This window comes from Lytechinus pictus, chromosome 4 (genome assembly GCF_037042905.1).
Source record: "Lytechinus pictus isolate F3 Inbred chromosome 4, Lp3.0, whole genome shotgun sequence".
NCBI lineage: Eukaryota > Metazoa > Echinodermata > Echinoidea > Temnopleuroida > Toxopneustidae > Lytechinus > Lytechinus pictus.
Window position 1 is genome coordinate 7,057,322 of NC_087248.1, and position 12,472 is coordinate 7,069,793.

A 12,472-nucleotide genomic window follows, 5' to 3' on the forward strand; every position below is an offset into this window, starting at 1 on the left:
AATCCATGGTAATTATATAAAACAAGGTTTGTCAGTGTACAGCACTTTAGAATGTAATAGCAAGTTTTCATATACTTTACAGAACAAAATTTCAAAAATAGAATACAAGTGAGAAAGATACATGTACACTGTTTTCAGAATACTGAAGATTTACACACACAAAATTCAAAGCACTTTTACATATTACTTTTGGTTTCAAAGTATTCTGGGAATCGTGTTCCAAAACTTCATGCAGACCTCAAAATCTGTCTAAAGGAAAAATACAGATGATTTTTTTGTGTGTGTGGGGGGGGGGGGGGTTGAATGAAAAAAAGAAAATTGAATAGTCAAGGAAAAAAATATAGAAAATAGAGGGATTCAGTATCAAAAGAAGAACTCAGAATGGTAATAGTTCTGTTGTTTACCTTGAAATTTAGATAAGTTTAGAGGTCTGCATTGTGTTAAGCCGTTGCCTACTGGAAACAAATGGTCCCTGTAGAGGTCTCTGGGAAACATACACTCATGAGTCATGATCAATAGGTCAATGATATCAGTTATCATTTGCTGTGAGAACAACAGGTAGCGACTTATATTTTTTAATTAATATTTTACAAAACAAAAATAGTATAAAACATATATATACAGGTTTAATAACTCAAGGAATGGTAAAAATAATACTGGGATGCAAAAATATGCACAGTAAAAATTAACAACACAAACAAAACAAGATTATTTCAAGATGAACATTTAGGGATGACTTCAGAGAATTCAATTGCACTGATTATAGTATTATTTTCAATTCCATTGGCAACTGAAATTTACCACAATTACCACAACACCAAGAAGGGGGGGGTATGATAAAAATTGCACATACTGATTTCCAAAGTCAAAATGATAGCAAAAATTATTAACTCTTAAGCCCGACACATGATTTTTAAAATGTAAAACCCACCTTTTTAACAGTTTTTACTGGCTTTAAAATCACGAAAAAAAATTCAAGCATATTTATCTTTATTTTCAATGATCTAACAAATATTGGATCTTATGAAAACTACAAAGGGATTAATGTCAAACCTCCCAGGATGTAGATAGAAAAAGGCTTATCAGCCCATAATTAAAACGTCATGTGGTTTTCAGGGGCGGTGAGTTGTCGTATTGAAAATGTAAGGACATTTAAAGTGCTTTCTCTTACAGTTCACAACTGTCAGATAAGGTATACTACTCTTCCTAAGTACCATAAATAGAATATGGTAGTATATAATATTATTTTGATCTTTGTCACCAACTCACCATGATATAACCTCTTGGAATGCATCCCCTAGAGGAATCAATCTCTCATAATTAGAACATTTGAAAATCATTTATTCAATAATTTAAACTTGGTTAATATTTAATGATGAAGTGGATATGTCTTGATCCTGCTACGCAGGTGAGACCATAAAACAAATAATGCACATTACTCAGTCAGGCATTATAAGGATTATCTATCCTAAATTTGAAAACAGTGTGAAACACTTTCACACTCTACTTCATCTAGTGTTTTTCAGGCTGTACCAATCGATTAGATCATGGAGCTATTACAGTGTTTTATAGCTCCATGGTTAGATAATGCCTATTAATGATGTGTTCTGCAAGGGAATATGGGTTACAAGCATTTTGATTTGTTGAAGTACATAAACCATTCTTTAAAAGGATGTGATAAATTGCTCTACATGTATATTAACCATAATACTTTCACAATATGCAAAACATTACCTTACTATAACACCCGATAATTGCAAGACGATCAAAGAAACGTATATGGAGATGAATTAAATCAATCACTATTTCTCGCTAATCTCTATCCTCTAATAACTGGCTGTCTTCAGTTCTTGAGTGTTACAGAAAATACAAGACAAGCTGAAGAAATCAGTCTTGATGAACCCTTGGAAATAACCAACTGAAAGAGTGATGAAAACCTAGAATATACACATGGTTGATAGTAAAAGCACATCGCCATTCCTGGGATTCACACTTACATTTGACAATGTAAATCAGAAGAAAGGACAAGGTTTTGTTAAAGTGAGAGAGAGAGACTACTGTGAAGAAGTATGCTACCCAAGACAGGGAATCAGACACAGCAAATCTTGCAGGGGAAACAGGTGTTCGGTGCAAATTCTGGGAAGGCCAGCCAAAGGGTGTGAAGAATTTGAGGTTGACCAAAGTTTGATGTAAAAGAAGCGTAAGCAGGACAGATTACAGCTCTTGCCCAACCTAATAGTAATGTCAGGCCTACCTCACTGTCTTTGCAACCTGTACCAGCTATATGCATTTTATAATGTTTGGTAATGCAAAATATGTACCATAAGCAATTAGTTTGATCAAGATAGCTTGTTATCTGCAGGAGTTGTGACGCTTTCTACCAGTGTAAATGTGTCTATGCATGCAAGAATTCCCAGAGTGATTGCACCAATAGTGTGTTATTCAAACTACCTATTGTATTTAACAGTAGAAAGTCCTTTTAAGGACTAACTTACATAGTGAAACCAAAAACTTGTTATCTAGTCACACCACCATGCAAACCTTCAAATCTTTTCAAAATGACTCCTGTCTTATCATGTTCTTTGTTTTTTAATTTTCTTTACTTGTGAAATGATTTTTGTCCATTACATTTTTGTCTGTGTTAATATCATATTTCATATATTATTTTGTTTCTATAAAAACCCTTGCCATTATTTATCTCTGATCACTGCTTTTATTTCTGTATATGTCAGATTTATACGTATGTATATTCGACAGGGCTCCCTTGAAAAGCAGGCCAACTGGCTTGACTGAGACAACCCTGTCTTTTTAAAGAAAACATGAATATACAGTAATGATAAATAAATCACATATTATCCAGCTATATACAGAAAGAAGACTCACTAAACTAGGAAACTTGAACGCAACCACATTAAGCGTGCCAAGCTTGTCAAGCATCTTACCTTCCTCAAGAGATGCGGTGCCTAAAAAATTGTTCCAAATGGACTAGGCTCTCAAGTCCCCAATCCAGTCTAAACAAGGGACCTGCATTATCAAGCAAGCTGGACTAGCCCTCACCAAGATCTTAGAAGATACACTAGATACCAATTACATTAAATTACATTAAATTACATTAAATTTTGGGGCAAGGATTCGTCAAAGTGTAAATGGAAAATCTAAATTGTCAAGTATGATTTATAGGCTTTTGCATCAACTTCATGATAGGGACCTTTATAAGTCACCATGGATAGTAAAAGTGAAAGACATTTTGGATAGATGTGGGATGTCTAACCTGTGGAGTGTTGAGAATATGGTCTTGGAGGTTAAGTGGGTTAAGTCAACTGTGAGTCTCAGATTGGATGATATTGCTAAACAGGAATTGAATACTGAAATTAATAGAAACCGTTTGTGCATAAATTATAGGATATTCAAACAAAATTTTGGGTTTGAGAACTATTTAGTGAAATTAGATTTTGCAGATAGGATTGAACTCTGTAAATATCGTTGTGGAAATCATAGATTGCCAATTGCTAATGGTCGTTACCTGCCTAATCAAGGTTTGCAAACTTGTACTCTATGTGACTCGCATGAGCCAGGTGACGAGTTTCATTATGTGTTTAAGGACGTTCCACAGTTAAAGTGAAATCCATGTCATTTTCACCAAACTTTGCACATAGATACTTTAGAACCTTAATATTCGAAATATGCAAAAATTAACATAGGTCCACGTGCTTGATTTTTTGCTATAGAGCTTCAAAGTTCACCCAAATTGATGTTCTTAAGAATTGCGCATTCAAAATAATTTTGCATTTTTAGACCTCGCAAGAATACTACAATGAGTTTAAACCTCTATTACTCAGTCAAAATACATGAAAAAGTCTTCAAATTTTGCAAGAGAGTTATTAATTGTATCGTTAGAATAGAGAATCTAATTATTGTGCTATTCGTTTGCAACTTTAAGTCTAACAGCACAGTCAGTTCTTAAAAATGGCGTAAAAGATAACAAAAACCCAATCTCAAAAATGTGAAATTTCAATAACAGACTACAAAAGTACAATAAATGCTGCACTTTATTAAAAATCCATGTCATTTTCACCTACATTTGCAAAGTTGTAGAGGAATCTATACTTAAGAGGTACAAACATTAAAAAATAGGGGTTCATGTGCTTGTTTTCAAACTATTAGCATTTTTATATGAGCAAACGTGCTTTTTAAAACACCAAAAATGCGCCAAATGCTTTGTATCTATGTGAAGAAAAATCAAAACCACTCTACCATTTATTCAAACTGGGGGTCATATTCGTGATTCTTGGCAGTACTGCAAAGTAAAGTATTTTGAAATTGTAGAGATATTTTTTTTAATGGTCCATGGAAATTTTATATTTTTTTTAGCTTCATAAAATAACGCATCGGATATGCAGTTAGGATGCAGATGATGAGAAAAATCAGCTCATACCCACAGCTAATTAATCACCTGTTCATCCATTGTGACGTCAGCGCGCGGAGTGTTAAATATGCGCAGATCATAATGTGCACAAACATAACTGTGGAACGTCCTTAATTGTCCTGCTTTTGAAAGTGAAAGGAAAGCTTTAATTAGAGGGTATTATTTTGTCAGACCAAACGCGATTAATATGCACAAGCTGTTTAATATGAGAAATACAAAAGACTTGAAAAATCTGTCAAGATTTTGTAAATTCATTATGTCAAAATTTTAATATCTTAAGTGTAGTTGCTGTCTTGGTTACTTTCTCGTATTAGGGCATGATTTCAGATTTTGTTGGATTGCACCCGCACATGCTCAGTGGGGTACCGGTCTCCAGATACTCTCTGGCATGTCGGGAGTGGGTGGGTTAATTTGTGCCCGTTTCTATTTCTATTACTGCTCTTGTATTGTACATATCTTTATCATCATCGTGTTTGATTCTTTTTTTCTTTCTTTTTATTAATCTATTTTTTTTTTGTTACCTTGGTATTTTTTTTCTTATGCCTATTATTGCCATTGTTGTAAGTTGTTATATTTCTTCTATGCCCCCAGGAGGGGCCGTCAAAGAAATAAAATCATTGTCATTGTCATTGTCATCTGGTAGAACAGCACATCATGGAAACACAATGCCAGATTGAAGATACACACAGCAAAGAAGACCTCCACAAGACAAACAGAAAGCACACAGACAATACCAAGAAGATATTCCCAGAACACAGGGAAAGACATATCATTCAAGAAGTTTTAATATCCTAACTCCCAAATCAGTTCACTTGACTTAATGCCAGGATACAAAGAAGAAAGTTATTAGCCTCAGTAAATATTGTTCATCAGAACAGGAACTACAAATACTAGGCATTGGCCTTAACTTTGTTGTTACTCCTAGGAAGATTCTTTTCCCCAAGGTTATTCAACAGGATGAACCCAGTCTACACTTCCTCAGCAACTTCCAAGTGGTAAACATTTGAAAAATTTGTCTGGCTTATCATACATTCCAAATTTTGATATGAACCGCACTTCTTCAGATTCTTTGCAACAAGTATACAAAGTATATTCTTTTATCTTTTCCTTCTTCAACAATGGCATCCTTGACATTTGGTTCTGGAAATGTTTCCAAAATAAAATCAAACTGATCAATATGCTTATTTTTTTACAATCAGGATTGCATTGTTGATATTTTATTTTATTACGACATCTGGACAATTTCGAGTTTGACATGTACTGTCACCTATCCACAGGTGCTGGTTGTCAGAGACTCGCGTTTCCAATGCTACTATGTCATCACTTCAGGGATTGTGCAGACTTCACACTAAAAGCATAAATAAGACCAATAACTATAATAAGGAAAACAGCAGCAGACAAAATCCAACCCCTTGTTACTCAAGTGCTCTCCCCAGCTGAACCACAAAAAGCCTTATATCAGCAAAGCAGAAAAAGCAAAAACATAACGCAATTCGCGCTGCATCACGTCAGCAACAAACACAGAGGTGTCGTAGGAAGATCTGGGTGAAAAGATGGATTGCACAAAGAAAGGCACTGGGTGCCTACATGACTTTACTGACAGAATTAAGTAATAATGCACCAGAGACTTTCAAAATTTCGTCAGAATGGACCGTGATTCATTCATTGAATTATGAGCACAAGATGACGAGCGTATCAAGAAAGCTGACGAGCGTATCAAGAAAGCTGACAAGGTGTGTCAGAGGAGAGGCTGGCCCTACTCCTAGGAAGATTCTCTGAACATGTCTGATTCCACAGGGCAGTATTTGATTGTATGGGCATTGTCACCATTTGTTCCGCAGATGGGACATGTGTAAGCCCGTAGAACAGGGCAGGTTACTTTCCCTAGAACCTTACCTGTAGAACCACATTTTTAGTATTATTATGGCATATATATTTCCTTTTTTTTTTTCAGAAGTGAAAAACCACCCACTACGTCAGCACTAATGGGAAACCATTGGACTTTGAGATACAAACAAAGCCTTTATATAATACGGTGCTCGAAAATAAAAAGAGAGACAAAATTGTTTAATAAGGGGATGGAGATGTCTGGCATGAGGATGGATAGAGCTAGATGGTTCTGTGGTGGGTGTGCATATTTATGAGTATCCTTCCTTCCTTCCTTTCTTTTTTTTTTCCTTTCCTTCTTTCTTTCTTCTTCATTTTATTTTTCTCTTCTTTATTCATTTTTTCTTTCCTTTCCTTCTTCATTCCTTCCTTCATTTCTTTTAAATGCTCCCTATTCAACATTCTCTCTCTTTCAAGTTTCCATACCATTACTCACTGTTCAAACCCAGCTTGTTCTTAACAATCCAAAAATGATACAAATAATTTCACTGCAAATTTCCGAAAGCTCAATTGTCAAACTCAACATCACTCTCATACTCTAGCGCGCTATCCCTCGATCTCTCTTTTTTTATTGCAACATGTAAATACAAAGAATAATCGACTGATGAAATGTGTGTAAGCTTTAAAATTTCATTCATATTTGTCAATTTTTACGTAAGGTGAAAGTTTCATGAGCCTGTCAATTCTGTACAGAGTAGGAGAAAGCATCATATCATACATTGTTTTGGAAGTATATGACACTATATACGAAGTACTGAAGGAGACACGAATTTGAAGTAGTGTCTCTGCCTTAAAAGGCAGATATAATGAAACCACAGGAGAGCACCAGACATGTTTTTTGCGTGTTTATCAACATCAATTTTGGTGCTTTTTGTCTAAGCTGGAATCTATTCCTTCCGCTCAAATTTTGTTTTCAGTTGCCCCTTGGATTACATTTTATGGAATTATCCTTTTGGTTTGCATTTTGGATTGCGTTTTTCAAATTTTGTATAGGATTTTCTTTGATCGTACAGGATAAATACAAGAGGGAGGCATTAAAATCATGTGAGGTAAGCTCAGATTTTGGCAGGAATTTTGCACTGCAGTAACTATCTTGAACTAAACTATATATTCGCGAGGATGTACTCGGTTGGGGAGATGCACTATCATGGATTGTAGCTTTATTTGCATAGTCCCTGAGTCTTAAGCCAATATGGCTGACTTCTCATCTGATGAGGAGGCTTATTACGCTTCATTTCAGCAATCCCCACAGCCAGAATACATGAATGCCGACACTCCCAAAGACCCAAATAAAATTAAAAATCACGAATGGTCGTGATCTGAAACTTAATGTTTCAGTCAATTCTATCTGTTTGGCAGGAAATTAACAATTGTGTTGGCGGAGAAGTCAGATCAGTGATAAAAAAAATGATGAATCTCTCCGCATAGTATGTAAGAATTCCCATCAAGTTAAAAAGTAACTAGAGATAACTGCATGAGTTTGGGGGTATGCTCGTCAAAGTTACGCAATCATCCGAACCCCCCTTTCTGACTAGGGGTGTTATTCATCGTGTATATACAAATATTTCAGACTACGAATTATTGGACTTCCTCAAAGAACAAAAAGTGCATAAAGTAAGGTTCAAAAAGAAGATCGACAGGGCTGTTCAGGAAACTTGATCAATCCTATTGTTCTTTAACTGCAAGGAATTACCAGGGAATGTAAACTTTGAATATTGTAATATGCCTTTTCCTTGTTATATTGATTATGTATCAAGATGTATGGAACAAAACTTATTGTAAATGTTAAAGATGTAAATAAAAAATGAAAAATGAAATGAAATGAATAAACATTCAAGGTTAATATTAACACTCCTCGAGCCTTATGGTGTTTTCAATGCCAACAAATGGAACACACACAGAGTACATGCAAAAGAAATGTAAAGCGTGTCCGATGTGGAGGGTCACATACATATGAAAACATAGTTCGGCAGCCTACGTCTCTGTATGTCTCTTCTACAGGGAGCTGAACATGAAGATAATCTGTGATTGACAGCCATTCCCAATGATTCATGATGTACTTGATGGACTAGGTGGTAGTTGTTGGTTTACAATGCTTGACCAAGGCACGGCTTCTCATCAGGGCTTCATGGACAAAGAAAGTATATCACTATGGCCTATCTGGATTATAACCAGCCATACTGCCTCTTCATAGATGCTTTGCAGGATGGACTTGGTGCGGTGCTAACCCAGGAGCATGATTGAAAAAATCAGGTCATTGGGTATGGTTCCTGGACTCTGACCCCAGCTGATAAGAACTACAAGCACTCAAATGGGCCATTACAGACCATTTCAGAGACTACTTGTCTCATCCAACTCACTTCAGTCTTTGGACAATAATCCATTGACCTACGTCATGTCAAGAGCCAAGCTGAATGCCATGGGACTTAGATGGGTTGCAGAACTGGCAGATTTTAATTTCAGTACCAAATATCTACCTGGAAAGAAGAATGCAGCAGCAGACACCCTTTCTTGCCTACCACTTGATCTGGATTTACATCAACAATTGTGCACAAAGGAAATCTTGCACCAGACTATCACTACCACAAGTGCCATGGTGCTGGAAGAGAGTGATTTAAGAACAGCAAGGCTGCTGCCAATCACAACCTCCTGCTGTCTGGAGACATATCATCAGCTTTCGGCTACTGTTCCCAGGCTCTCAACTGATGACGTGATCTGCGCCGAAGAGGCAGATGACGTAATTGGACCTATCCTTCAAGCCAAGAAAAACAATCGTCTTCAAACTCGGAAGGAACAGGAAGAATTTTCTAAGTACACCAAAAGTCTTCTTCATGAGTGGAATCGGCTTCAGCTTATAGATTGAACTCGGTACAGAAAGACCATGAATCGCAACCAATCATCTTACCACAGATTTTCCATGCAATATCAATGCAATTTTTTCAAGTTCTGACGGCGATATTAACCAAATATCTCCTGCATGTTGTGCTCATTGATACCAATATGCGGTTTAATTTCGCCTACATAAAGTACAGGGATACGAATTATTGTGAAGTTGTCGGGACTGATGTGTTGGAACTTTGATGAAGATCTTCACAGGCCCACAAAGTGCTATTACGTTAGGTGTAGCTACAAGTAAGATTTTGTTGGATAATGTTGCATATTTGAAATGTTACGGTGAGGTAATATCCTGCTCAGTATGATAGTGTTATTTTGAACATAGAGCTTTCAATCAAGTATCTTTTTTAACATAGTATTTGTATATAGAGTCCGACGAAGAAATGTACATAAACACTGTGAGACAAAGTGAACACAAGCGAAAGAACTTGGAAAACTGGAAGGTGAATGTACGCCTTAATGGACAAGTCATGAGAATGAAAATGGATTCAGGTGCTGAGTGTAATGTGCTTCCAATGTCAGCCGCACAAAGAATTGGAGCAAAGCTCAAAAAGCCCAGAAACAAACTTCTCACCTATTCCGAGGAAAGACTTAGCCCAGTTGCACAGTGTGAGATAATGTGCGAGTATAAACAGAAATTCTACTTGCTGGAGTTTCATGTATTGGACCGCAACGTTGTGCCTGTGTTAAGAGGTGATTCATGTTTGGAAATGAACATGATTAAGCGAATGGATGCACTTGAAAGCAACTTGGAGCCTGAGATGCTAAGCAAATATGATGTCTTTGATGGACTAGGACGTGTTGAAGGAGAGCAACACATTCACTTAAGACCAGAGGCCCAACCAGTGATCCACCCACCTAGACGTGTTCCTGTAGCGCTACGAGAAAAGGTCAAACTAGAGCTCGAACGCATGGAGAAGCTAGGTGTGATAGTGAAGGAAACACAGCCTACACAGTGGGTCAATTCGATGGTCGTTGTGGCTAAGAAATCAGGAAAAGTCAGGATATGTATTGATCCAAAACAGCTTAACGATGCGATTAAGAGAGAGCATTACCCCATGAAGACAGTTGAGGAAGTAGTGGCAGGAATGCCAAATGCCAAAGTGTTTAGCACGCTGGATGCTAATTGTGGATATTGGCAGGTGAAATTGGATCTTGAGACCTCGAAATTGTGTACATTCAACACACCGTATGGCCGCTATAGATATACCAGGATGCCATTCGGAGTAAATGCAGCTCCGGAAATCTTCCAGCGGAAAATGAATAAAATGCTTGAAGGATTGGAGGGTGTCGAGGTCATCATGGATGATATACTTGTGTGGGGAGCTACAAAAAAGGAACACGACAAGCGTCTTGAGCGTGTTCTTCAACGTGTTCAGGAGAGAAATCTGAAACTTAATGCGTCTAAATGTTGATTTAGAGTGAAGGAGGTCATCTACTGACACCAGAGGGAGTTGAGGCCAACCCCAAGAAAGTTGAAGCAGTGCAACAGATGGAAACACCAAGCAACAAGGTTTCTTGGTACAATCAAATACCTGGGAAAGTTCATTCCCAATCTAGCGAGTGAAACTGCACCATTACGGATTCTTCTGGAGAAAGACGTGGTGTGGCACTGGGAGTCACCACAAACAGCTGCATATGAGAGTTTGAAAACATTGGTAACTGAGTCACCAGTTCTCCCATACTTCGATATTGCGCTCCGGCAGGGGTTTGCACAATGTGTGATCGGGGTTTGCCTGCTGTTGCAACAATTTCTGCAGGTTTCCATTCTTTTTCCTCCCTCAGCAGGACTTGATCTCCTGGTTTGAGAGGGGTCAGCGCTTCTGAGCCTCTGTCATAAAAGCGCTTCTGCTTCTGTTGCCTGTTCGCTATCTTTTCAGAAACCAAATGAAATGTGCGCAGCTCCAAAAGTTTCGCAGAGGTTGGAAGGAGTGTACAGTTTGCGTTCGCCTACCCAAAAATAGCTGTGCTGGTGATGGCATGCTATCACTAGGGGTGTTGCGGTAATCTAGTATCGCCAGATTTGGATCTCTACCATCTATTTTTGCTTTCCACACTTGTTACACATTTTGTCCATTGCTGGGCATTGCTTTCCTTTGTGACGCAGTGCTCCACAGTGACCACATTTAGTTGATTTCTGTCGGATGTCCTTTCCTTGCTTTGTCTTTGCAACACTCTGCATCATGTCCACATGATGAGGGTTCACAGCTCCAGGAGTCAACTTTGGCTGCACGACACACATCAATTGCTTTTTGCAATGTGAGATTCGTTTCACGAAGCAATCTGGCTCTTGTGCTGTCATCCCGAATCCCGACCACAATTCGATCCTTTATCAGGCTGTCATGTAAGCTTTCAAACTCACATGTTTTTGCTTTAGTTTTGAGGTCTGTCACAAACTGATCAATGCTCTCCCCGTCTAGATGGAACCTTGTATTAAACAAATGTCTCTCATACATAGTATTCCTCTGAGGCTCAAAATGCTTCGTGAACTTGTCAATTACAGCGGAAAGATCTGGTTGACTGTCATTTGAATCAAAGGTAAACGTATTGTAGATCTCCAATGCATCCTGTCCGATTATACGTAAAAATGTACACATTTGCACTTTGGAGTCTTTCTTGTCTAACCCACTAGCGATGTGGTACAGCTCAATTCTTTGTATCCACCTTTTCCAGTTCTCAGCAACATTTCCTTGCAGCGACAAGGCTTCAGGTATCTTCATACCATCCATGTCTAAAATTTAGTTTACTTCTGACACCACGTAATGTTCTGAAAGGTACAGGAATACAGATGACACAGAGCCTAGTATATAGTGTTGCAGTCGGTGATTTTATTCTAACTGGCCAGCCAACGTGGCATGCCGCTTATATAAGATTCATATCACATCCATGTGGTATGTGGACGGTCAGAGGTGACCGGCCAGAGCTTAACCTCTTGACCTGAGTTAGTATCAGCACTAGTCTCATTACAGTGTAGCTGTTCTGACTCATGGACAATCATGAGAGCCACTTGTCCCTGAAAGTCTTGAAGCTTTTCAAGCCGAATATCATAAACATCGCCACACTGCCACCACATACCACTCATTGGTTACAACCACTAGATAGGGCCGTATTCGGACCTCTGATAGCTTACTACAACACTGCAGACGACACTTGGATGTTAAGGCATCTGACAAAGAACATAACCATCTACAACATGGCAGAGCTGGCTGGAGGTGCTTGGGTAAAAGCCATGACACCAGCAAACATCTTGTCAGGTTTCATTGT

The 12,472-nt window shown here is 38.0% G+C and overlaps 1 protein-coding gene across 1 annotated transcript; it reads left to right on the forward strand.

Moving 5' to 3' along the window:
- Positions 1-9,690: 9,690 nt before the first annotated feature.
- On the forward strand, positions 9,691-10,623 carry LOC135153964 (uncharacterized protein K02A2.6-like). The gene has a single exon (XM_064098939.1). It carries the CDS (start codon positions 9,691-9,693, stop codon positions 10,621-10,623), a length of 933 nt encoding a protein of 310 aa, XP_063955009.1.
- The last annotated feature ends 1,849 nt before the right edge of the window (positions 10,624-12,472 follow it).